Source organism: Maniola hyperantus, chromosome 6 (genome assembly GCF_902806685.2).
Source record: "Maniola hyperantus chromosome 6, iAphHyp1.2, whole genome shotgun sequence".
Taxonomy (NCBI): Eukaryota; Metazoa; Arthropoda; class Insecta; order Lepidoptera; family Nymphalidae; genus Maniola; species Maniola hyperantus.
In genome coordinates, this window is record NC_048541.1 from 12824345 (window position 1) to 12852138 (window position 27794).

Sequence of the window (27794 nt, forward strand, 5' to 3'; positions counted from 1 at the left end):
CATATGCATACATATAGATTAATATACATACGCATTACACGCGTCCACGCTTGCCAGTGCATGTTGTTTGCTTATGTCGTAATGGGCGCAAGTGTCTGGTGGCACCAAAGAATCATGGCAGTCATGGCCCTGGGCGGAAATGTTGGCACGATGTGGCCTCATGTATAGGAGGTATTATATTATACTCTAAAAAAATGTCTATGGTTTGGTGTTTTGTTAGTTGTAGGTTTGTTTGTTTTCATGTGGTTTTCATTTTGAACTTTTTGATTTTTGTCAGCGGTTTTCAGTTAAAATTGAATTTTTTCACAGAATTTTTAAAAAATAATTGTTAACCGCAGTACAAAGATCCGTATTTGAGCCGTTAGAATATTTGTAATAAAAATGGAGTGCAATACTATATGTATAGATCCGTCTTTGGAAAAACAACTCACAGGCCATCGCAACAGTGTAACAGCTTTATTTTATAATCGCAATGAAAAACAATTGGCTAGTAGTTCACTGGATAATAGTATTTTGGTAAATATTCTTCAAGGACGCTTTTAATTGCCAGTTTCGGTATATAATATAGATACTAAAATTTTTAAATGCCAGTGAGGTGATTTGTTTGTTTATAGCTATGGGACCTGCATGGTACCATGAAAAGCTATAGATTTCAGGGTCACGACGAAGCAGTAATGGATGTAACGTTTTCGCCGTCAGGGAAATATATGGCTTCGGCATCCAGAGACAAAACAGTCCGGATATGGGTGCCAACCGTCACAGGCAGTACAGGAATGTTTAAGGCACATTCACAAACTGTACGTTCTGTTCAATATAGTCCTGATGGAACTAAGGTGAGACTATGTATATTTTTTTAAGGACCATTTTAGTTTTTTTTTCAATGTCAAGTCTCAACCTGGTAAAATCTCACCTGGGTAAGTAGCGTTGCAGTCTTAAATGTGCAGGCTAACTTGCAGAAGGTATAGCAGTTTTAATTAACAGAATCCTTTTGCTAAAAATGTACCTATATAACATTTTGCCTTAAATGTTGTTTCTTTAAAGTGAACTTAAGACTATTAAACTGCTGCTTTTAGACAGAAACCACCTGTTCTAGAAAAGGGGATATTATACTTATTAAATATATGTATAATAAATCCACATGTTGTACAGGCTACACCTTGGACAAGTAAACCTGGCTACATAACCCATTCAACCCAAGTTTGCACTTACAATACTATCCTTCATAGAGTTAAGAGTAACTTCATAAAGTTTATTTAATAGCAAAGCTTGTGATGCTAAAAAACTCAATATTATGATGATACTCCAACCCCTTGGTGGTAGTGGCCCTTGATTTTAACTAGGCCATCACATTATTTGTTACTAGATGATGCCTTCAACTTTGTCTGTTTTGATTTATGTTTCTTAGAGGAACTATAATTTTCTGGGATAAAAAGTAACCCTTCCCCTAAATGTAAGCTATCTCTGTACCAAATTTCATCAAAATCGATTCATCAGAGGGGCAGAGAGCAGTCAGATAGACACACTTTCACACTTATAATATAAGTAAATGTTACTAAACTAAGACAATATATAAATTCATTGCTGACATTAAGTGTAACATATTTACAGATAATAACAGCTTCAGATGATAAGATAATAAAAATATGGTCTGGTGACAAACATAAGTTCTTAGCCTCCTACGTAGGGCATACAAACTGGGTGAGACGAGCAGCTATGTCCAGTGACGGCTCAGTTATAGCATCATGTTCTGATGATAAGACAACCAGACTATGGAACCCAGATACAGCAGAATGCATTAATACATATAAGGACCAGAATAGTCATGGAATGTATCTAGCATGGCACCCATCTAGCTGTTACGTTGCTGTGGGTACATCAAAAGGCAATGTAAAACTATATGATATAAGAACACATAATCTTGTCCAATATTACAGGTAAAAGTTGTATAACTATTATTAGATAAAAAGAGCAACGGCCGAGTTTCTTGATGGTTCTTCTCGGCAGGATCAGCATTCCAAACCAGTGGTAAATAAAAGTAGTTGACGAATCAAAAGCACTTTTAAAAGTTTACTGGAATAAAAATATATTCTATTCTATTCTTCTTAGTGTCCGATTGAAGGTTGATTTCTGGCCTAAGTCGATTAATCTGCTATTGCCACAACCTTCGGCGGAAGCCAAAGGTGTAATAACTCATAAGAAATTCAGTTCACAATTGGCTAAAAGTGAATGTAACAGTATTTTTAGTTGACTAAATGTCTTGTTGAACTTATAATTTACTAGCTGATGCCTGCAACTTCATTGCGTGGATTTAGTTTTTAAAAATACAGTGGGAATTCTGATTTTCCGGGATAAAAAGTACCCTATGTAACTATCCAGGTCTTTAACTATTACCATGAAAAAATCACGTTAATCCATTGCTCCGTGTCACGTGATTGAATAACAAATCAACAAACAAACACTTTCGCACTTATAATATGGGTAGTGATAACAATCCTTTCGTGACATTTCCTTCAATTTCGGCGTTAGAAACAGCTTCGGCCGAAACTTTGGAATTCTACCTTGGCATAAATAATTTATTTATTATTGATCAAGTACCATTAACCTCGTTTTTATTTACAAAGGCAAAATTTATCTATTTGCCTTCAGTAGTAAAATGTTACAGATAAAATATGTGTAGGTATATTTAGTACATTCTTTTATATTCACTGTTTTTACAGTTGGCTATCACTACCCCTATTAAAAATGCAAAAGTGTGCTTGTTTGTTGGTTTATTGTTTGGTCCTTCAATCACGTCGCAACAGAGCAACGGATCGGCGTGATTTTTTGCATGGGTATATAGGTCAAAGACCTGGAGAGTAACACTACTTTTTATCCCGGAAAATTAAAGAGTTCCCACGGGATTTTCAAAAACGTAAATCTACGCGATCAAAGTCGCGGGTATCGGCTAGTAGTTTAATATGTACCAATGTGGTTTCAGTGTACACAATGATGCAGTCACACAGATAGCATTTCATCCCAGCGGGAGTTACATATTAACTGCAAGTAAAGATGGTAAAATGAAGGTGAGATAAAATATACTTAATCTTTGCATATAAAAAGACTTGTTTTGACTGACTGACTGATGTATCAATGCACAGTCTAATCCTAAACTGCCAGGATTAGATACCTACTAAAAAAAATGGAAATTCCACTTAAGTAGATTAAATAGGTTATGAAAGTTGGTCCAATAGAGGATCACCTCCTTTTTGAAAGTCGGTTAAAATATAAATAAATAATAAATAAATAAATCTTTATTTTCAGATATAAATCCAGCAAGTTATACATTATACATTATAATAAAATACCTACTAAATAAAGAAATTAATATAAATTAAAATTAAAATTAAAATAACTAAAATATTATTTGATGTTCAAGAAGTAGAAGTAAAATCTTACTTCTACTTCTTATTCGCGTCCCGATGCACACGCCGCCAGTGATCGAATATCTGACCGGTCATATGCCCACCTATAACCTCAAGTATGACGTTATTGGATTGTCGTATTCTATCCCAGAAAGAGGCTACACGATTACGAATAATGGCGAAGAAGTCACTGACTCTCGCCTCGGCGAACATGCCTGACGCGCTGCAGTACCTTGGCAATCTCATTAGGATGCGAAATGCGTCATTATATTGCACCCTAATGGTGTTCATTGTTGCTCTTTTATATTTCGTCCATAATTGACAGGTATAAAAACACTGACAATATGCACGAAATAGTGTCAATTTCACATCTTTACTGCACTTAGAGAATCTGCGGGCAAGCATGTTACACCGAACCGAGAGGGCTCTTCTCTCTCTTTCTATATCTAAATCATCCCTGAGGTCACCAGTGAGAACATGCCCCAGATACTTGAATTGTTGCACCTCCCGAACCGCAGAACCCTCCAGATAAACCGGGGGCACCCTCTCCGGTCCCTTAACCCACTAAAACAGAAAGTTCCATTAAAAACGAAAAACATACGAAATTTTTTTTATTCATTTTTTTGTGCCTAAAACCCTCTCGGGCGTCTATAAATACCCTACCATAGTTTCATTATAATCTGATGGATGCTTTAGCAACACATAGAACACAAACATACAAATCTCCCTTTATACACTGTAGTCTGTGCGTGTGCATACAAACATTGACTTTTTAGATAGATAGATAGATAGATAGAAAGTAAAAAGATTATATTTTCAGATATTAGATCTATTGGAGGGGCACCCAATATTCACTCTGTCTGGTCATAGTGGTGGAGTGAATGCTGTTACTTTTTCTCCAAGTGGGCAATTCTTTGCTTCAGCTGGTGATGACAAAATGGTTAGTGTTTTTTTCAAAAAAATGTGTGCATCTGTTTAACAATTACAAGTCAATTAATTAGTCTTTCTTTTCAGATATCTTTATGGAAAACGAATTTCACTGAACTTGGGGATATAAAAGAGAATGTCGAAGAGAACTCAGTAACTCGTAAACCTCCAAATACCAAAGTTAGTGAAAAGAAAAGAATAAAAGGTTTAGGTCATCCAAGATGGAAATAGTGATAAGGAGAAATCGTATTTTTGTAGAAAGGAGTAGTTATACAAGTAGATAGCTAGAAGCAGACAATTTTGATGTTCATAAAACTACTTTAAACTAAATTATTGATACTTTTGTTTAGGACCAATCATTGGAATGTACCAACATCAAGTACTCTATAGCTATTCAGAAACTAGACTTCAGAGAGAATTGTAATCTCACTAGTAACATGTTTCATCAAATTAGTTATATAAAAAAACAATAATTAAACTCATGTTAATTCACCTCAATAGGCAGTGAAGATGTGGTATCACTGTTATCACAGTAAAAGGTATCCTGTGACCAATTTTGTTCATATTGATAATGCAGTAGAAATTACAAATGATTCTGTAAGAAATGTAAGTTTCCAAGAAGGAGCCCCTAATGCTAACAGTACTACTATAGAGTCAGTATGGCAAAGCGAAGATCATGGCTCCTTAAGACCTAATTCACAGAATCTAAACGGAAACGCACAAAGCCATGGCGAGTGTCAGTCGACTGAATGTTCTGCATACAGTGTGGGTCACGTAAGTCATATTCCTCGCACACCACCAACTCCAGGCACTTATACTATTCCAAATTTTTTTAATAAATCAATTGAGACTGAGAAACAAAATGAAGGTATTTTTGGTATGATAAAACTTGGGGACAATGATGTGTGTTACACAAGTGGAACCATAGAGTGGGTGGGTAGGAAAAGAAGCTTTCCCATCAATAGTGGCTTTAAAATACTTAGTCAAAGCAATGAGCAACATGAGTCTGTTGTGAAAAAAGTTAGAAAACTAAACACAACTTATACAAGTGGTGTGGATAAAATAAGAGAGTGTGATTGTGCTGATGTGTTACCAACTGTGAATGCAATGGTTGAGCACCTGAACGCACTCCACGAAGCTGTAGACCTTGTTGATTTAAGACTTAACACTTTAGAAGACACTGTCAGCAAGAATGAGTAGAATTAATTTATTGACAATTTGTGATATAATAACTTGTAATATCAATGTGATGGAGTAATTGAAAAATAAAGTATTTATTCATAAAAAATATATTTTCTTAAATATTTGGTACTTTAGTCTTAAGTCTAATTGTACCAGAGCTGCGATTTATTTTAATGATTAAATAACAAACAATATATGCATATAAGGAAAATGTAACAATCACTTAGATATACAACCAATAAATAGATTAGTTAATTTACAAAGATATCTTTCACAAGTACTTTTTAGGGTTTCTTTTTCATATTCTGCTGAGGCAGAACTGTTTTAAATGTTTATTTTTTTATTTTTTCTATAATAAAAAAATTATTATATGTATAAAATCAAAAAGTTAATACTGGCTATTGCTCAAGATACAATTATTTGATACTTGACAGGCTTTGGATAACCATGACTATCATGGATATTCATGACTAAGTTTGTCTACAATTTTGGAAGTAGTAGAGTGTATTTCCAGTGGCTGAGTTTTTTAAAAATATTTTTGGAGCACATATTTTCAGAAAAAAGAACCTTTAAAGTGTTATCATATTCATAATATTATATCTATGATTCCTGCCCATCTGAATACAAAGTCATATTTGCATATTAGTTTTTCTATTGTGTACCAACATAACTGGTCTTTTTCCCTGTTTTCTTTATAACTTCAAGTAGCTGATCTGCACTGAGTGTTGATGTTACAGATACTTTCTGTTCTGGTAATGAGATAGAGACATTGTCCACACCTTGACCTTTTAATCTGCCGAGCACCCTGTCCACAGCTCCAGAGCATCCTTCACAGGTCATCTCAACATTGAATATATGTGTCTGAAAAATATTATAAGTAATTATTACAAGCATCAAATATGGTCTAAAACAAGGAATTGCAAACAATGCATTTTCAGTACAGACATGCTTTTCAGTAATAGCATCAACCGACTTTCTTCGGAGAATTTTCAGCACAGTAAAACTTGTTGCATTCGGAAACCACATTTTGAAATAAACGACTGAGCTACAACTCCGTTTCGATGTTTCTATCTGTTATCGATGCCGTTTTATGTGCACATGTAAAATTACCATATATAAGTTGTAAACCGATAAAATGAAGGCTAATTTAGCCAAAAATAAGGCCAGTTTACTCATTAACATGGGTTCATATTTTTCAATAGCACATTCATGTTTATAAAACATTTTCACTATAGAATAGACTTACCGTAGACATTGCGATGGGGGAACTTGAATTACCAAATTAAAATCAGATAATGCAGAGTGATAAGCGTAACTAGATAAAAAGTTAAAAAATATCTATAACAAAAATGTAAAATGTAAACGTAATACACCGGTGCATTGACCTTTTGACGTACTTGTTTGACATTGACATAAGCACAGATAGGCTTAAGCATAGATTATCTACAGAAACAAATTATCTATTGTCTAAGGAAACAAGTAGGTATAATCTATGGTATAATCCTTGGATGAATAATTGTATAATCTTTGTACAAGTATCTGTTTAGATAAAATTCATTTTGTAATATTTCTAAATTGTTCTAAATAGATTTTAAAATATTTATTTTAAAATAGTTACCCAGTTTCACGCTGTGGTTTCACTGTTTCTAGGTTGTGGCAAAGGCTCAAAAAAGTTAGAACCCAGAGCCGTAAAACCAGTTAAAAAAATATATGCTAATGGCTATGGCCAAAGATCAAAGTTTAGGGTATTTCATCTGTGGCAACGAGTTTGACAAATGGGCAAGTGCAGGCAAGTGGGATACGGTCTGTCTGTGAGGTTTTATTTAATAATTTCGTTAATTTGGTGATTTATTTTCAATACAAATGAAAACATGACACTCAGAGATAGTCTCAGGGATCTGGGATGGTAAGTGAAACATATCAAATGCCCTCAAAACAAATACAGTTACCACTTATTAAATGTAACATTACGATATTTTTTCTAGGCACTTAAGTCAAGAAGGTATTGATATTATTAGCGAAAATGGTCAAATACAAGATGTGAATATCCTTAGTCGAAGGGCTCTAGACGTAAGTACTGTGAAAACTCGTATTTTCCACTTCTTTCATCGTCAATCGACCCACACAGATTGTGGTGGTCATGACTGGCTTGCTTTATATTTCAGTTCGATCTGAGGGACATAGGCGAGGCAGCCTTTCCCGAAGAGTTTACGAAAGACCCTTCTAAGTTAGAGAATCCAATAGTCGTTCAAATCCAGAAGATAAGAAATGTGGCAGCCCCTAAAGCTAATGAAGAGTCCACATCAGCCCCTCGTATGTTGAAATTTACGTTACACGATGGAAAGTCTTCGTGCACAGGTCTCGAGACAACTTCTATTCCCAATCTGAGCATTAACACCCCACCAGGAACAAAGGTGTTACTTCAGAATGAGGATCTTGAAGTGTGTCATGGTGTGATTTGGCTGACTCCTACTGTAGTGTCAGTGCTGGGTGGTAAAGTGTCTCATATGATTGAGAAATGGGAACTCAATAGAAGTCTTGCTAAGCATACTAGAGGTGAGTCGGAGGACTTCAATAATTTCCTTTCTGTAAGAAATACTTAAAATTAAAATAAGTTTTCATGTATTTATTTAGAAATCTTTATTGCACTGGAAAACAATGCAAGATAGAGCATAGAATCTTAAGTCCCAAGTTTTTGTACCTAATTCATAAAATTCATAATAAATATTTAGAGATAAGCATTTCCAATGTAACTTAATTTATTATTACTTTGTAACTACAATTTTGGTACATGAAAAATAAAAATAAAATAAAAATAAATAAATAAATAAATACTAATTAGATATTTAAATGCTTATTTTTTGCTAACAGGCTTTGTAAAAACCTAAATACACACAGATGAAGTCAGGTGTTAAATTTTTTATATGTAAAAGATAATTGTAGCAAATAATGTATGAATTACTGTGTAAAATATTTAGTGTTTATTAAAATTGTTTTTGATAAATCTATTGGTAGGTACTTAATATGGAAAGTTTTATTTTTTCCAGGTGGCATTGGAGCAGATGGTGGTCCCCCACCGTGGATTCCGTTTGGTCAAAGACTGGAAGCATTACCTGTTGACAAACAATTCAAGAGTTTGCAAGAACAGGCTAAGCAAGACAACGCTGAGTTTGAAGCTCAGAGAAAGGGAGCTATTGCAGAGGCACAGAGGATGTCTGGTGTTAAAAAGGTACTAGGGAAGGAATTGTGATCCAGTGGTAGTGGTACTTGACTAGTTAAAAGCATTTTCAAAAGCACATTTTAAAAACTTATTGAAAAAACACATTCTATTCTAAATAATAATTATCAGAAAATTTATTTTGCTGGCTTCAGAGCTTTGAAAAACTGGCAGAATCACTACCCATATTATAAATGCGAAAGTGTGTTTGTTTTTTGGTTTGTCCTTCAATCACGTCGCAACGGGGCAATGGATTGACGTGATTTTTTGCTTGGTTATAGTAAAATACCTGGAGAGTGACATTGGCTACTTTCTATCCTAGAAAATCAAAGAGTTCCCTTGGGATTTAAAAAAACTAATTTCACCCAAACAAAGTGTGTACACCAATAAATATCTTTACAATTTTGTAATACAAATATATACAAGTACAATGACTTCATCAAGTCATATATAAATATTTTCTGAAGAGATTATTTCTATTGTTACAGGTGTTCGGTGGAGGCACTAAACCTCTATTGGATGCGAATGTACAGAAAATTGTTGATGCTGGCTTCTCTGAAGAACAAGCTGAGAACACCCTCAAGTATACTAAGAACAATGTTGATAGGGCACTTAGAATATTACAGAAAAGGGACAACTCGGAAAATAGGAGTAAAGAGAAACCAAAAGAGTCAGATCAGCCGAGCCAACCAAAACGTAAAGGGCGAAATAAAGATAATGATGAAGATGGTGTACCCGTCAAACCTTCAGGAAAAGTATCTCTATTTGATTTCTTGGAGGATAAACTTCCTAATGTACCAGACAAGGATAAGAACAGTCGGCGAGATTATAACACGCCTTCCGAAGACAGGGGCGAAAGGAGTTATGGTAATAGGGATAGGAACGGGGCCAAAACAAATCCACGCTCACACGGATCGCGATATGACGGCCCACGACACAGGTATATTTTATTTATTTATTTATAGTCTTACCAATTTCAGTTGTGTTATGTTTTCCTGGAATACAAAAAACTAAATATACAAACTGACCTGCAAGAAATAGGTTGCATTCTACCTATTTCTTCAAGATTGGTTTAGCAATTGAGATGATCAAGAGATGGTAACAGATAAATAGAAGGTTGTGTTTATAAAATAAATATTTCCTATTCCTAAGTAGAATATTATTATTTAGCTTTATTGTAGCAGGTCTGATGGGGGACACTACGACAACTATCACAATAATACACACAGAGAGGAACGCAAATATCAGACACAGAACGAAAAACCACCAAGGTTCCAGCGAAAGTTAGAAGAAAAGAACAAACAACAACAGCAAGCCAACAATCTTAACTTACATTACAACAATGCATATCAGAGCCAACCCCACAATCAATACCCGGAAATAAACATGAGGAATGAACATTTTAACAACAATGACATGAATCAGCAGCAACAACAAAATTATCGTAATATTAATCCAATGGATAGTTTAGTCAATGCAACGGCAAATTTGAACTTGCTCACAAACCAGCCTCGGCCTAACGAAGAGGTCTCGCCTGGTAGAAATTATCAGTCATATCCGGAACAAGCGTATCAGCCAAAGCAGTATGTTCCTAATCAAGCGATGCAGGAAATAACTCCATTTAGGAGGAATAACGACATGCCTAAGTACCAGGAGCAGCCGTATCGCCGGCAGCAACAGCAGCCAAATGGCTATATGGAGCCGCAGCAAACTCCCATGTATTCCAATATGAACTACATGAATGCTCAGGTATGTCTAGCTACAATTTTTTTTATTGAATTAGCTAAAATTAATTATAACATGTTATAATCGGCTAAAACCAATGAAATTCCCTTCCATCTTCTCAGTCTACATTTTGGATCTTTGTATGTGTGTTTTTGTTGAATAAGATTTTATTCGTTCATTCAGGGAGATTTCCTAATTGTTATTTCCTAATTCAGGTCTCATAATTATTTTCATTCATTTATTCAGGAAGGTTTCGTAGTTGTTTTTCATTCATTAAATTGGGAAGATTTCATTATTGTTTTAGTTTATTCATTCAGGCAAGTTACGTAATAGTATTAATTTAATAATTCTTTCAGAAAGGTTTTGTTGAAATTGTTTCCTTTCATACAATCACCAAGATTTTATAATTGGTTTCATTCATTCATTCGGGAAGAGAGGGAGGAGCTCATATAGGGAGGTTTCATTGTTATTTTCGTTCATTAATTCAGGGAGGTTTCATAATTATTTTCATTCATTCTTTCAGGGAGGTTTTGGCGGTCGTCAGTACGGCTACGGCGCGCGTCCTCAGGAGTACAGTACGCTTCGCACGGGAGGTCCGTTCCTGCCGGGCTCGTTGCTGGGCTTCCAGAACGCCGCGGTCAATGAGCAGGCGCGGGCGATGCTGGGCGTCGCCGATATCAACTGGAAGGTCGGGGACAGATGCCTCGCTCTTTATTGGGAGGATAATAATGTGAGTTTACCGACAATCGAAGTGAAAGCATATGATAAAATGAAATATTTTTGTATTTGCTAAAATACAGCTAATAATAGTAGTCCCATATATGTTTTGACTGAATTTATATGTGCAAACTGCAAAGAGATCCTTTACATTAGAATAAATAAGTAAACCTAAATGCTTGTCAATTTTTACGCAGTACGATATTGAAGTCATAATTATGACGCGCCATTTTAACTTTATGTGTCAAATTTCATGTCAAAAGTACGATTTTAGTCCTTATTTTAAAGGTAATTTTGACATGACAGTTGACCAATAGAGTTAAAATGGCGCCTGAGGAGTCATTTTGTACGGGTTATACATAAAACTGAGATACCAGTTTTCTTGTAGTAGGGTCGTAAAAGAAACACTTCATTTTCCTCTTTGTTTTCCATATTAGGAAGTTTATGTACATTCTATTCAATGAACATGGAGAAAATAAAAATGTTTTTGTTTGTTTCAGTTTTATGAGGCGGAAATCACTGGCATTTCAGCAAACACTGTAGTAGTAAAATTTTGTGCATATGGTAATCACGAAGAGGTTCTTAAGTCTAATTGCTTGCCGTACCCTAACCAAGGTAAGTTAAACTCCTGATAAATACTAATGCCGCTATAATATTATGTTATCTCTATTTGAATATATTAATTTTATATAATTTTAATATTACTTCGGTCGCTCCGATTTTAGTCGACGCATTTTAAACTGAGTCGTCGAGTTATCTGTCTGTTTCGCTCGCACTTACAGGTCGCTGGCACCTACGACCTGTAAGTGCGAGCGAAACAGACAGATAACTCGACGACTCCGTTTAAAATGCGTCGATTATAGTAAGTTCTTGCAATTCACGAGCGCGCGTGACCTTTACTCGTGGTTACCTTGTTTACATGGATATTTCGTAAGTGTGCGTGCCGGTCGGACCAATGAGTCGCGAGCAAGTACTCGCAAACGCACAAATTTACTTTAATTGTACCAATTCGACTTAAAGACAAGCAAGATTTACGTGCACTGAAGTGCAAGAACTATAGCCCCTTTCAATAGTGATGTGAGATGTCGGCTTGCAGCGGCGTCGAGCAGCGGCGGTTACCTGGCGCGGCGTGCCTAGGGGTGCGGGGCGGCGCCCTCCCCCGCCGCCGCCGTCAGCTGACGTCCCCGCGCCGCGCCCGCCGTCGCGTGACGCCCGAGCGACACACGCGCATCACGCCCTCTAGTGTGTACTTGACGTGCCTGCTTCTCGCTCACGAGCCAATAAACGAACAAATCGAAACGAAGCGGCGCTAATCATTCTTTCTCACTCACACATTGTTCGTAGGTAAGTATACTGTGTAAGTGAGACAGAATGATTAACGCTGCTCTTTTCGATTCTTTTCTTTACTGAAACGCGTTATACTACTTTCATTTTGATAATGGTGCTTATTCGGTTATACATAGCGCTCTTCTTAACTCTTACAAGTCTTCAAGAAGTGTTTACCTTTCGCAATATTACTCGCAGAAAAGGATAGCACTTCTCAGATTTATATACATCTGAGTTGGGAACTTTTGCAGTTTTATCTACAGGCCTAGCATGATCATTTTGAGAATGCTAATCGAATACTCTAAACTGGGTATTGACTACGTTACAAACTAGGTAACAGGCTGTTTCAGGTTGGGGAATAGATGTTTTCCCCACCAGGAACATGGGAATGTAGTGGATACCCTTAATAATTAAAAGCCCTCAAATATTAACTGACAAACTTGAACAAAGTAAAGTAAATGCATAAAGGGCTTATTTTTTCTTTTGCGGTACGGAACCATAAAAGTATAGTGGAATTAGTTAAAATAAGCTTACTTAATTACTAGTATACTTTGAATATTACAAAACTCTAGTAACATTGAAAAGTTTCGCAGCACTTTATTCAAGGATGTTAATCTTGCACAAAATTTTTAAACTAAACTTTTACTTGTCTATGTATAGCCATCCTTTTCAACATAGAAGATTGTGAAAAGGATGACTAATATTAGACCTGTCTGTTAATTTAGTTTAAGAAATTTTAGTGCAACCAATATCTTTTTGTCAAACAAAATGATATAAAAACTAATGAGGCTTGGCTATTAGTCTTGCCGAACTATTTTTAAAATATTCTAAAAAAATAATTTTAAATAAGTCCTAATCCTAAACAGCAATGGCACGCTTATAAACAGGGTCATGCATAAAGGGGTTGGTACTAGAGATGGGCGTTAACAGCTATTTCTGGCAACGGTTATCCAAACGCTATTTAGTTTCAATACCGATATTGATAACAGTTTCCGAATATCGGTATCAAAGCTGTGTTCAACTAATTTAATATGCGCAACGCGCAACGGTTTCCTTTGTAGTAACTAAGCTAACTGCCGTATCGATACCGTCTGTATAGCTATTGCGCGCATATTTCACTAAAATAAAACCAATTTTACTTTCATGAATATCGTGAAGTTATCACAACCTTAAGTTCATAGCAGCAAAGTTTAATTATAATGATCATTGACCTATTTTATAGGTCAATGATCATTATAATTACAGACCGACAGACAGACAGACAACAAAGTGATAAGGGTTCCGTTTTTCCTTTTGAGGTACGGAACCCTAAAAATTGTTTATAACGACGAGTAAGCTCTTTGTGAAATCAGTCCGGCCTTTCTGCCAAGACCGTTTATTTTTGTGCCCGATATAATATTATGACAACATTCAAAATGTACAAATGAATGTGGAACATAATGGTTCGTTGCGAGTGTTGGCACGCAAGTCAAGTAACACGTCGCGACATTATAATTAATTATTATTTTTATATCTTACTGTGCAGCTGCAATAAATAATATTTTGTTATGAAATATCTAAATACATACTGACGTACTATCTATGTTGTCCTATGTTGAACTTTTGAAGTGAATGTTGTATTTGTGTATTGATGCTAAAGGCGAATACATGCTTACTCGCGACTGGAATTGTACTACAAGAACTCTACACCACCTGCACTTGCTCAAGAACTTGCTTGGATGTGATTATCTAAGCAAGTGCTATAAACATTGATAGGAAGGAAAACCATTTCAAAAATGCTGTACTATTTGACTTGGACTCAACTCGTATCACGTGGCATTGGTATTTTGGTGTCAATTCGCGATCGTGTGTTTTAAGTTTGTTTTCGTCTTTATTCGGTTGTAAACAAATTCTAAACAAAATTAAAAAGTCTTTAGTGCCTGAATGTGGCTGAATCCGTTGTACCAACACAATCTCTAAACTAAAATCACAGTCCTTTTCCGCGGAGAGGATTATGAAAGGGATAACAATATATTACCTGTCATTTTACTTTACAGATCGTTCACTTTATCTTGTCCCTTGCCGTCATGTTGGCATCACTGCAGTTCACACAATAATAAACCCTAAGTTCTAAGGAATAAAGTGAACAAAGCAATGGTGCCAACATAACGGCAAGGGATAAGTTAAGTGAACGGTCTGTATTCTACATCAATGATCTGTAGTTATAACAATATTAGCCACATTGTGACAAGGAAGGCACTACAAGGTTTTTGTATACAACCGGAGTAGCAGGATTTTTATTAGAAACTATAACTATACTACCAGTGGTGTAAACAAACTTGATGTAAAATATTATACTTAGTGTAGCTCAATTGTATTTCATAATAATAGGTGTAAGCTCAAACTTGGATGTTATGTGATGTTTCCTGGTTATATATTCACTTGTTACATAATAAGGGTTCCGCAAAGTGCGGATTTTGGATTGGCTGATATTTTAGTCACATTAAGCCGCGACTAAATTGTCGCCCGATAGTTGGCGTAGTTCAGCTCGATTAGTCAGCAAGTCTGCTCGTTCGCATAGAACATTCGGGCGGCTAAGGGCCATAACAGACACGATGCGTTTTAGCATCAGCAATCGGCGATTTACTTGTTTTTCGGAGGCTAGATGATGCTTTGAACGCTCTACCCCGCACACGTACTATCTCCAATCGCAGCGATCAAGTCAATTTTCGGATGCTCGTTGCCGCGTCCGAGCGTTAAAACATGCGTTTTCATTACAGAGATCGAATGCAGAAAGTTATCAAAACGCAATGCAGCATCGATGCAGTCCCAAAATCGCCTATCGCTGAGGAATGGGGTCGTTAGTTCACTGACGAAGGCGTCCTAAAGGACGGGCACCGGTCGTTTATAGCAGTAGCCGATTCTGCCGATATCACACTAATAAGTTGATTCCCAGTTCTATGGGCGATACCAGGGCTGATATTAATGTCAAAACAAAATATATCGATGTAACGCGTAAAATTTAACTCCTCACGTGCCATAACTTTTTGTGTCAAGTTTCATGTCGAAAGTACGATTTTAGTCCTTATTTTAAAGGTGAACCGTACTTTTGACATGACAGTTGGCCCATAGAGATACAATGGCGCGTGAAGAGTAATTTTGTACGGGCTATAGCGTTATTAATGTTTTATTAGTTTATTTCTTAGCGATGGATCATTTCCTGTTAGTTTGTACAGAATTAAAGAACTAGTAGAACTGCGCCATTTATTTAGGGTCCCTCTGTCGCGTGTATGCGGGACCCTGAGTAAATGGTAGAATTTTTCTTTATGACAATATATTGTGACGCCTTCTGGTGAGGCCGTCATTGATACAAACTTCTACCTTAATCTAAACTATCGGCTGATCCAAAGCTGTGGTGACTTACTATCGATCTTTGTGTATAATTTTGTTTAAGTATGTCTCGATATCGTTGTCGATACTTTGCTATTGTAATTGAACAGGCCTAAACTATACCCACTATTTATTATTTTATTCTGTACCAGCAATTTGTATTATATAATAGCTCCAGTATCGGTTGGTGAGCAAAACCCTAAAGAGCTTCCGACACAGTCAAGCGGCTTGAAGTCTAGCACGTTGATGCGTCCGTCAAGCAGTAAGAGGCACTTTTCTCATTTCTTACGTGATCGTCGTACTTATACCTAGGTAGTCCAGCGGTGGTCAAACAAAGTGATTTTTATCAAAATACAAGGGTGATTTTATTTTCCTGAATTGAAGCGGCTCGTCGGTGTAATAAAATGAGTATAATAATAAAAACTGTTTTCTGCTCCATTGTTCGCCACTATAGTTTTCGCTGTTGTCGCATAACAAAACGTCGTCGTTCGCCATGTCTGACAGTTGACGTGCAAATGAGCTATGCTTGACCAAGCCGACGCGAACGTCGTGTCAAGCAAAAAATATAAATTCGCATCAATCACGCGTAAATGCTTGACTAAAGCATCGAGCAGACATTATAAACGGTCAAAATGCTTGACTTAAGCAAAAATCTACGTACTTGACGTCAAGCCGCTTGACCGTGTCGGAAGCTCTAGGATTTCTTTAAGTTTCCATAGTCCGTTTTAATTTTAGAAGAGTCCTATAGTAACTAAACTGCCACCCAGTGTTCTATTTTTTATTGATGCGTGATAAATCGGGCCTACATTAACTTTGATGCAATGATTGCAATCACTGCAAAAAATGTTGCATAATATTGGGGCTGTTTAAGAAATTTTTCTGACCATAAATTTAAACGGTTGGCCGGGAAAATTATTTTCACCAATGCACTAGCACCAGGGTTAAAGCTAAGCTTTATAGGTATTACAATCTACCTTGTCGTGCTCTGGTGTTGGTTGTTTGTTATACCATCACATTCACAACCGTGTATTGTGATTTTATTGGATGCTGCACAGTAATGTGTCTCGTTTTCATAGTTGTTAGGGAAACTAAACTAAAGGATGTAACTCTCATGCTCATGCATTATGCCGGGAACACTTTGTAACACGCCAACCTACGCTACATCAAGCAACGCGTGTTAAAACGATACAGAATGAACTCGTATTTTCCATGACAAGAAGTGCTCGGTGCTATGTTGACTCGACTCGACGAGTACAATACCTCGTCTGAATGCAGTCCTTTACGCAAGGGACGGTTATCGTTTCTAATTTTTTAACGTTAAAATTCCAAAACATTCGTTATGTTACGTTAAAAATATAACGTTACTAGTTGCGGTATACAAATATGATTTAACGTTATGCATATTTTATACTTATTTTACTTCACGGTAAATGCGCATCGAGTGAACACGCCACTTTGTCCACGGCATCACTAGATCGAGATACTCAAGTGTATAATTACCGGTATCGGTATAAGTAAGTATTGTTACTTTTACCGGTATTAGGTAGTAATGGTGCCTAGATAACGAGATAACATGAATGAAATGTTTGGGTATCGTTATAAAATAACGGTGCCTACTTTGTAAACTCTAAAAAAATACTGATAAATACTTGCTCCGCGTCATGCCACGGTCTCCTTGTAGGTTCAGTTTGCGTACTAGGCGTTTATGGCGTCATCAGTGTCAGGTGCTAAGTTAACTCGACCGTGTCACAGAGTGAGGGTAATAGTGGGATATTGTTAATACCGTGCCGTGTCTGTTGATCACGAAAAATGTTAGGGATCATGGCACATTCCGCTAGCCGACGCGAAGCCACGTATATAGTGTGTTATCTATGGCCACGCGTCTTTTCGAAAATGAATTTTTTTTTTTTTAACAAAATAAATTTTACGTACTTTAGTATCTAATAGTTGAATGATTGTTTTTGTTTTGTGGAATTAGTTTCTCACATAGGTATATTACTTAATGAAGAAAAAGTTCCGGTTTTTTTTAAAAAAAAAAGACGCATTGCTTCCCTTCTGCTATCCCGCAGTGTGCCTTGAGCCTACGATTTTTGACTCGAAAGTCGAAACATTGTGGCGTGGGATGGGATAGCGTGTTACAATGTGCCCGGCTCATTAATTTATTATCAGTCTATGTAACCAAGCATCGTAGCGTAGCTTGTGTTAAGTGTATTTGTTGTATTTCTAGCGCAAAGTGTGTAATATATTGTTTCGGATTATCGGAGTATAGTTTGAAGCGTTTTTTTACTTTAATTTATAATATCTATTGTAAAGAATTGTATAACGTACGCGAAATCACCATTTATTTACTTAGAGAGGTTTTAAATTTAATTATGTATGAATTATGTTATCTTTGTTTTTTTTAATGTAATAAAATGATTGCTATCAATTAATTACGAATAGAAAAACTGTTAGTACGTTTAGAAATTCAAATACAATTTGAACTTCAAAACAATGATGTAATGACCGGTTTACATTATTCCAGTTGCTGAATCTAGTAAATTCTATCCAATCCAACGCGGGACTAGAATAGATTGAGTTGTCACTAAATAATAGATCATTGAGTTGCAATGCAAACACTGGAATTTTCATTCATCGATCGTGAATGTGCCAGTTGCGCTGAATTCGAAGCGCTTTCAAAAGCATTCTGTAACGTTTATTTGAATAAAAAAAGTTTTTTATTTTATTCGCAGTATTGAAGAGTAGACTTTTAATCTACTTATCACTGGATTTATTACACTGTACCTCATGTAGTTAAACACTATATCCTCTAGCATATTCATACTTTGAATTAGAACGATAAACTGGAATTTTACTGGAACAATGTAAACCGGGCGTTGACTTAGTTCTATTCACAAATATTGGAATCAAAAATCGGAAAAGTTAATGTATATACTAAAGCTCTGTCAGTGTTTTGACGCGATGCTAAGGTTTTTGTAGATCATTATCAGCTTTCGATACATTTCTACTAATTTTCTGTTAAATTAACCGTTTTATTAACTGAAAGCTAATAAAAGAAGTTTATTCAATACATTTTAGTTTTTTTGAAATAAGTACCTATATAAACGAAAACTGAAATAGATTTAATGATAATGTTATTTTGTGAATTTTTCACCTAATTTTTACGATTCGTAAAAATAAATTGGGTAGGTTAGGATAATCTAGCACTGCATCTATGAGGTCCGGCATCAAAACCTTTTAAATAACTATATTTAAAAAAAATCTTTTTTAAAGTCGTCAAATATTACGACATTCAGTTTTAAGGCACGATTAAAAAAAAGGAATGAAAGTCTATTTTTTTAGGGTTCCGTACCTCAAAAGGAAAAACGGAACCCTTATAGGATCACTTTGTTGTCTGTCTGTCAGTCTGTCTGTCTGTCTGTCTGTCAAGAAACCTACAGGGTACTTCCCGTTGACCTAGAATCATGAAATTTGGCAGGTAGGTAGATCTTATTGCTGACATTTGGGGAAAAATCTGAAAACCGTGAATTTAGGGTTAGATCACACGAAAAAAATTAAATTGTGGTCATGAACTAATAATTAGTATTTTCAACTTTCCAAGTGAGTGACTATATCAAGTGGGGTATCGTATGAAAGGTCTTCACCTGTACATTCTAAATCAGATTTTTATTTATTTTTATGCATCAGTTTTTGAATTATCGTGCAAAATGTCGAAAAAATACGACTGTAGTACGGAACCCTCATTGCGCGAGCCTGACTCGCACCTTGGGCGGTTTTTTTTTTAAAGAAACATGCTCCTTTACTCCAACAATAGTGCAATGGGTACAATTTTTGGATTTCAGTCCACATAGAATGTACACGAGTATTCTATTAATCTGTGTGAAGTTTTAAAACGAAGTGAATAGTAGCGGAAACGCGACATCACTTTTGAATAAACCGTGCCATACGTAAGAAAAGACTACATGCAGTCTTACTCTAAAGCCTTGATTTGATAAGCAACAATATATAAACATCAAATCCATAAAATATATCAAACAATAAAAAGGTTTGAAATCGTACCTATGTGGTGGTAGCCAATAAACATACAAACAGAAATAACTACTACATGGTTCCATCGAAGGTGTGTTACTTCCACGCTAAGGCCTTATGGTGGGGACTGAGGCGTCATTCCAAAACTTGTTCAACTTGTAATACGAGCAGTTGTATTTCTCTCGCTGCGAGCTGTGCATGACAACAATTTACCGTTAGGTATTCGAGTAAGTAATTTTGTGAATGAACGTAGTGATTTTACGTGACACTGATAGTAAACGTAAATAGTGAGAGTGATGATTAAGTGACACGGAAAACTGACCCACTGATTTTGCCGACGATATCCTATTTAATTTCAAAGGTAAGCAGCATTTTTTATTGATCCAACTAAACCTTAGTTAAGTTTTCTATCTATTTGTTATTTATGTGACTTTTCTGTAGGCTTATTTTAAGTTATTCTTTAGCGAAGAATCGTCTAAAAAACTGCTTCTTTGTTGTTTGAACTTACGTCTCACCTAAAAAGTACTCTGTGCGTCTCACTCAAGTTTGTTTACGATTCATCAACGCATTTCTCCGAACAACTGTTTTTTCAAACATTTTTTCGTGAGCATTATTTACGTTACATAAGTTCAAACGATTATACATTTTGTAACAATATGTACTTGTTTTTCGGTATACTATTGCGCTATAGATGCAACTTTCACTTGGTCATCGAGAGAATGGATTAGATGGACCTTGCATGTAGAGTTGTGTTATCCAGTGTACAACCTTGAGGTTGCGTACGCGCACCGGCCGCGTGCCTCAGGGGCCAGGGCACTTGCAGCGTAGGGGAGACCGGGGTACAAACGTAACACAGTAAAAGATTCATTTAATATGGTTTATAAAGGTGCTCGTTATTAACGGAATATTAAGTAACTAGCTAATGCCCGCGACTTCGTCTGTGTGGACTTGGGTTTTAAAAATGCTGTGAGAACTCTTTGATTTTCCGGGATAAAAAGTAGCCTATGTCCTTTCTCGGGATATAAGCTACCTCTGTACTAAATTTCATCAAAATCGGTTAAACTGTTAGGCCGTGAAACCTAGCAGTCAGACATACAGACAGACAGACATACTTTCGCATTTATAATATTAGTGTGGAAGATTTAAAATAAAAAAAAAATTGGCAAAAGTATTTCTTATTTATTGTTCCTTTTGTCCCCGTTCACCCCATTGTATTATGTTACCTGTAACCATCAACGTTTGAGGTATTTTTACATCGTCTAAAACAAGAGCGTGGAATGAGGGAGGCATCATCTACAGACAGTACAGACGCATGTGCGATTCTTCTGCCATGCAAAATGCTATAAAGTTTATAGCAAAGTAAGAAAGATGCTCCATGGTCTATAGTATAGAGTACCATAGACCATAGAGCGTCTTTCTTACTTTTGACCCTCCGCCGCGCCGTTATGTTTGTACCCGGTCTCCCCTATTAAGTGTGAGTGTACGATGCAGGCTATATGTACTTACGACTACATAGTAATGTATAGTTAATAGTAAGGACCTACGTGACATACATATTAAAAGCGTGAGGACATATTTATCGCCGGTTCACATTCTTCCAGCCGCTGGAACCAGCAGAAGCAGATAAGTTCGGTCCAGATGTGTTCACTATGGAAGAATGGATGGGGTGGCAACTGATGAACACTGAATAGTGTTCAAATTTTTAATGACTTATATCTGTACCGCATAATTGGATACACTGCAGAGTACTGGAATCAGTCACCAAATTAACTAGACTCAGTATACTATCCTAGTAGGTAATGAGAACAAAATGTTCACTTGCCAGTAGTACAGCAATACAGCGCTGGATGAAATCGCTGCACTGGAATGCTACCTACTAGGATAGTGTGAACCGGCCGTTAATACAAAATGGGACATACATCGCTAATTATTGTGTAGGTCGGGTTATGTCACCTCTGCTTACTCATCATAAAATGCTCATTTTTTTGTTGATAAGTACCTACCTAGGTATAAAAGAAAATATCTGCTAATTAGGCAGGTACCATTCCCTACAGCAGGCGCGTATGGTTTGTGTTTTGGACTTTGATATGAATTTGAACCTTACGCCCCGGTACTTACAGATACCTACTATTTATTCTAAGCCTACTAAGTATAAAATAAGTAGGCTTAGGTACCTACTTATATTCTGTGCTCACACTTAGATTTTTTGATGAAGGTTTACCTGTAGGAAATTCGTATAATGTTCTTAGAATCTTGATTGCGTTTTATTTTGTGACTTGTTTCATCATGTTGCAAGAACTAATAGTGTTCTGTATTAATAGTGTTTACTGTATGTCTTGAATGTTGGAAACTTGTAACATCTGAGTTACCGAGTCCATCGCGCGAAATGCAGGTAGGTAGATATTTTTTTCAATCAGCTGTTACCAGAGATACGACACAATAATGTGACTTGTGAGTAGGGAATTTATATTCGAAAATGACGGTAGCAAACTGATATTCCTTTGAACTTAATGTCAAAACAAAAAGCGAGAGTTGATGGAGTTAAGGTCAGTAATGCTGAAGGGAATTTTAAGACTATCCAACGATGCACCAAGTTCAGGACACGTGCGCTCAACCACTAGACGCAGGCGCAGCCAAGTGCATTGGAGGTGAGATATTTTATGTGGATACCTATATTCTACCGTGGTGTACTAGATTATCTATCAAATTAATAAACATGTAAAAGTACTAGGTACGTAGGTACCTATGTGGTTTGCAATTTATCAATTCAATGGTCAGAAAATGTAAGACATTACTATTTATTTCGTATATTCATTACTATTTATTACATTATTATCTATTTAGATCGGTATTTTTAAATTCAGTTTTGTATACAACAATCTAATGTTGATATTTAAATCCAGTCACACTGCAGTCTGAGAATTTTCAATAAACAATTCAATCAATCCGGATCTTTTTAAAGATTGACGCGACGAGCTTAATCTAAAGGCAACCATGTTATGATAGAGTCAAAGTTAATAAAAGAAACCTTTTCATGCAAAAACCGAGACGCCTGGATCCAGGCCTGCAGTGGAACAGCAGCAGAAGCTAGTAAGGAGCAGTAGGTACGTGGAAGTCCCTTCAAGAGTAGGCAGTGGACGTCTATCGGTTGACGACAACGACGATGCAGAAAATGTTACTTACCTACTTGAAAATGTATAAACATTTTTTTTTAATTTGATTGCAGTTTGGCCATGGCCATGGGCGGCGCGATGGACAGCTGCGGGCGGTGCATGAAGGTCTCGCTCGTCATCATCAACGTCCTCACACTTGTAAGTTGTAAATGTGCGTTAATTTTCCCCTGTTTCGCACCACTTCGTGAATATACTTGTCTACTTAGATTTATAAAATACTTACCTATCCGATGGAATTCCACAAAATTCTTTTTAGTGCACCCTTAGTCTCAAGACAGACAGACTGCATTTGGACTGCTAGCCGACTGCGAAATTGCAGTTGGGATGCAGTGTTATTGTAGTTGATACAACTGCATCGCAATTTGCAGCTGCCGACCGACTGCGCAGTCCACGGGTAAATAGCACCGCACGCCGATTGCACGCACACTGAATGCCCGTAATATAACCAGATGAGTAGGTAGATAGGAAGTGAAAATAAAGTGCACGCCCACTGCACGCAGACTACGCAGTCAATCGGCAGTTTGAGATGCAGTTGTGTCAACTGCAATTTTGCAGTGGGCAGTCCACACGCATTCCGTCTGTCTAAAGTCTAGATGCATAGGGTACCTACTTACTCAAGAAGTGTTTCCTCCAAATTTAAGTCTAGGTCTACCAGTTCTGTGCTTTGTCTGACCTGTCCATCGATGGACCTGTCACGATAAGTAGGTACCTAGGTACTATTTTTTATAATCGTAGATAGAAGATTATGTTGTTAGTTGTTTCACCTCACTAATCATACCTACCTATTCCTTAGATTAATCACCACAATGTAATAAAAGAATGGTAGGTACTAGGTAGATATATCTGGAAGCCGGATGGAAGATACCTACTATATATAGCAAACAATTATTTAATTATACCTTGGTAGGTATAATTCAATATGCGTTAGTGTGGATGGTGTAGCCCAGGTGTAATCTACCTGAGTAATGAGTACAGCGACCCGGTTGAAACGGAACTTCGACTGGGGCACCATGGGTTGGTAGATGGTAGATCAATTAAATACGATCAATTTCTTGCCTACTATCTATGGGGTTGGTAGATTCTTTAAGGACCAAATAGTGGCTTACGGATAGATAGAACTTGGTGTGTCACGCTTACGCAGTACTATTATATATTCTGTGCTTACGCCGACGAAAATACCTAAATAATTAATCGTTATTTTGGATGTGGTTCCCTAACACACATATCTCTTTCTGCTGAGTCAAGATTTTTGTAATTACAAACCTAAATACTTATGTATTTATTCCAAAAAAGATAAAGGTTGAAGTGTACTCACAAATGTAAGATAACACACCCATACACGCACGCACGCACGCATGCACGCACGCAGTCACAAACACACACACACACACACAAACACACACCAGTCACCACACGCACACACGCTCGCACGCATATTTAGAAAACAAAGAAACTGTTGCACACGAAAATTTTCACGCGAAGCTGAGATGACCTATGATCGTGATACCTACAGCATTTTCTCGTGGACATATTGTCATGAGCAAATACTTAGATGATATTTTTCGTTGCAGATAGGTGGCGCGTTAGCTCTAGGGATCGGAGTATGGATCTGGGTGTCCCGCTCGTTCCCCAGCACGCTGATGATGAACAACATGTTCATCGCGTCGGTCGCGGTGATCGTGGTGATGGGCGCCGCCGTCATGTTCCTCTCGCTGCTGGGCTGCTGCGGCGCGGCCAAAGAAGTCAAGTGTATGCTGTTAACGGTAGGCCGAGCACAGAACAAATAGTTAACGATAAGCTTCAATCCTGACAAGTTAACGGACACCAGCACCCAGATATGCAAATTTATATTTATCATCATAATTATTCACCCATCGCCCGGCTCTCCTCTCAGAATAAGGTTTGGCCATAGTCCACCACGCTCGCCAAGAGCGGATTGGCAGACTTCACACATCTTTGAGAATATTTTCGAGAACTCTCAGGCATGCAGGTTTCCTCACGATGTTTTCCTTCACCGTTAAAGCAAGTAATATTTATTTGCTTTCAACGCATATAACTTCGAAAAGTTAGAGGTTCGAAGATTCGAGGTTAGAGCCCGGGACCGAACCCCCGACCTTAAAGACCGACGATTCAAAAGAGCTAAATAACCCAATTATACCTTTTTCTAAAGTGTAATCCGAGAAATCCAATAACCCAGGCATACATTATTTCTTTTCAGTACTACATTCTAGTGTTCATCATCTTCGTGGTGATGTTAGTAGGCGGGATCCTACTGTTTGTGTTCCGGGCTAAAGTGCTCACGACTCTGGAGCGAGAGATGCACGCCTCCATACCGTACTACGGCGCCAAGCACGAGTACACCAAGGCTTGGGACGACACGCAGACCTACCTGCAGTGCTGTGGCGTCAAGAGCTACAAGGACTGGAACGATAATGTTCCTGAGAGTTGCTGTCAAGAAGTCTATCCAGGAAAGGTGAGGTTTTGCGTAGCTATTAGAAATTAGTTGACTGTAATACTTTAATGGGACGACGATATCAAAAAAGTGGCGGGACCAAACTGGATGCTCAAAGCCAAAGACAGGGTAAAGTGGGTTTCTCTGGAGGAGGCCTTGACCTGAAAAGGGTTCTTCATAAAAATAAGTAATCGTACTAAATTTAAATTATTATTTTATTTTATTTTAATGTCTAGTATTTTAAGTTTTATTTAATAATCCCATAACTATTGTAAAATAAGTGAAGAAATAAAAGGCTTTTTTATTTTTTATTTTTATTTATTTATTTATAATACTTTAATGGTCAGGGCATACCTGCAGAGTGCAGTCGAGCTCCAACAGCTCGGTTCGACTCCACACAAATGTGCCCTGACAAGTAGCAAAAAGTCCCGGTTGAGTCAGTTTGTGAAATGATTTTTGCAATAATTATGGTATCTGTGTTATATGTTAGGAATGAATCTTCAGCAGTCGGCCGCGGCAAACCTATCCGTTAGGGGTATTACGATTACTTCTATATCCTCATCTTATTATTATAATGATAGTAAATTGCTATTTGACTAGATAGTATGTAGGTACCATCAAATGAGATAGCGATCTACAAATTTAGCGAAACTCTGTCATCGACAAAAATGGCTATACATAGATGTTAAAACTGCGCTGGTCGATTTCGAATGATTTCGAATTCTTGCAATGCGAATCACGTCAAAAGTTTTTCCAGCTCGCAGGTCTTTAACGATGTGACGACGTCGCGTTGCATTTTCAGTTTTTTCTGTCCAGCACTGGTCATTAAAAATACCGTTTTTTGCCTAATTTGTTGTTATGTTCCCAGCGGCGGGAATGCCAGTACTCTCAGAACCCGACGACGATGTACATGGATGGCTGCTACAGTAAGACGGTGGACTTGCTGCGCGAGGATGCCGTTTACGTCGGTGCTGTGGCCATCGTTGTGGCGATGATTATGGTGAGTTCATAGTAAAAGTCTCCTCTTATTTCATAGAGAAGAGTGCGAGCTTAAGACAGTAGAATCCGTTCTACTGATGGATATCTGCGCTCCAGTTTGAAATAACACTATCATGACTTATTCTAGATACCGGATGATTAAACCATAATTTGTTCTCATCTCCCCTATTAGTAATCTAACAAATCTGCATGGTGGGGGGCGGGGAGAGGTGTTAGAGATCGTCACCCTGGAGCTTTTGTCGTTCTGAAAAATTACTTTTCTGCACTGTGGAGGTTGGACAAAGCAGGATAGTCCGCCTGCTTGAGCAGGTAGGCTATCCTAAGGAAGTGAGGTGTTTGAACACTGGGCAGATGACTGCAGATGCAGGGCAGATGACAGACTTTCAGACTAGCTTGGAGGAGGCCTATAGTAAGCCTATAGGAGGCCCTCTCCGGCTACTAATACCAATTTTTGTTAAGAGTAAAGTTAAAATTATACAGACGACAATATAACACGCTATTAAGATCGCGATACCTGAATCTATTTAGGCAAGTTATTGATACAATGTTTTTCTAATTACAGGTACTGGCGCTAATATTTTCATGTGGATTGTTCGTGAAAATAGAGTGACGATATGAAAACTTTGTGGTGACCAAATTGTGTAGTTGATTAGGAACATTGTGTTAATTAATCATTGTATGGTTAATTAGGTTAAACGCCTTTAGCACACCGATGTATTCGCATGAGGTAGTAACAGCTATTAACGCCTTTATTTATGTCATTAACGCTGTGCAATCAGCAATGATGTAATGGTTGACTTTTCGCTACATCATGCAAATACGTCGCGTTCGGTATGCTAATGGCGCTAAAGCTCGAAATTTTGCTAAAAAATTACTAATTTATTTTGTAAATGTAGATGGATACATGTCTGAAATAAATTTTATACTGATTTCAACAAGCATTTGTTTATTTAGGTATATACCTACTTGGATAAATGAAAAGGTACAAACTTTTATTCAAATATAAAGAATAAAAATATACAAAAAAAACTTCAAAAGATACAAACAAGTATACAATATACAAAAACAAAGATACTAAAAATCCTTCAATAAAAGTGTGTGTGTCGTCCTGACTCCTGAGGTATTTGTACATAGGTACGTGAAACGAACTGGTACGAGGGGTACGAGGCAGTGTCCCTGATAGTATAGTCCAAAGGTCGTGACGTCATCCAAGGAAATCCCGGTTAGGTGCTAAGCGTTCACCATGATGTCCACACTGTAAGGTCAGCCCGTAATAA

At 37.1% G+C, this 27794-nt stretch overlaps 4 protein-coding genes across 10 annotated transcripts; 3 read left to right on the forward strand and 1 right to left on the reverse strand.

Annotated features, from left to right (window-relative positions):
• Positions 1-225: 225 nt before the first annotated feature.
• LOC117982859 (POC1 centriolar protein homolog A-like) lies at positions 226-5618 on the forward strand. The gene is made up of 7 exons (XM_034969295.2): positions 226-516; positions 615-833; positions 1609-1934; positions 2978-3062; positions 4222-4341; positions 4416-4539; positions 4834-5618. Exons 1-7 carry the CDS (start codon positions 382-384, stop codon positions 5526-5528), a joined length of 1704 nt encoding a protein of 567 aa, XP_034825186.1. The 5' UTR covers positions 226-381; the 3' UTR covers positions 5529-5618.
• Positions 5619-6156: 538 nt separating this feature from the next.
• Positions 6157-6904, reverse strand: Atox1 (Antioxidant 1 copper chaperone). The gene is made up of 2 exons (XM_034969301.2): positions 6757-6904; positions 6157-6371 (listed from the first exon to the last, which is right to left on the reverse strand). The coding sequence occupies exons 1-2, from the start codon at positions 6763-6765 to the stop codon at positions 6162-6164; spliced, it is 219 nt and encodes a 72-aa protein (XP_034825192.1). The 5' UTR covers positions 6766-6904; the 3' UTR covers positions 6157-6161.
• Positions 6905-7276: 372 nt separating this feature from the next.
• LOC117982855 (tudor domain-containing protein 3-like) lies at positions 7277-18932 on the forward strand. 2 transcript variants are annotated; one of them, XM_034969284.2, is made up of 9 exons: positions 7277-7416; positions 7496-7580; positions 7676-8066; positions 8558-8739; positions 9216-9667; positions 9909-10476; positions 10976-11182; positions 11670-11784; positions 12266-18932. In XM_034969284.2, exons 1-9 carry the CDS (start codon positions 7382-7384, stop codon positions 12304-12306), a joined length of 2076 nt encoding a protein of 691 aa, XP_034825175.1. In that variant the 5' UTR covers positions 7277-7381; the 3' UTR covers positions 12307-18932. The 2 variants fall into 2 exon arrangements, with proteins under 2 accessions (XP_034825175.1, XP_034825176.1); XM_034969285.2 differs by having other exon boundaries at positions 9912-10476.
• Positions 18933-19919: 987 nt separating this feature from the next.
• On the forward strand, positions 19920-27455 carry LOC117983046 (leukocyte surface antigen CD53-like). Of its 6 annotated transcripts, none has more exons than XM_034969504.2 (6): positions 19920-20254; positions 23120-23204; positions 24638-24829; positions 25285-25539; positions 26387-26518; positions 27080-27455. In XM_034969504.2, the coding sequence occupies exons 2-6, from the start codon at positions 23127-23129 to the stop codon at positions 27125-27127; spliced, it is 705 nt and encodes a 234-aa protein (XP_034825395.1). In that variant the 5' UTR covers positions 19920-20254; positions 23120-23126; the 3' UTR covers positions 27128-27455. The 6 variants fall into 6 exon arrangements, with proteins under 6 accessions (XP_034825395.1, XP_069355229.1, XP_034825393.1 ...); XM_069499128.1 differs by lacking the exon at positions 19920-20254 and adding an exon at positions 22098-22285; XM_034969502.2 differs by lacking the exon at positions 19920-20254 and adding an exon at positions 22320-22541.
• The last annotated feature ends 339 nt before the right edge of the window (positions 27456-27794 follow it).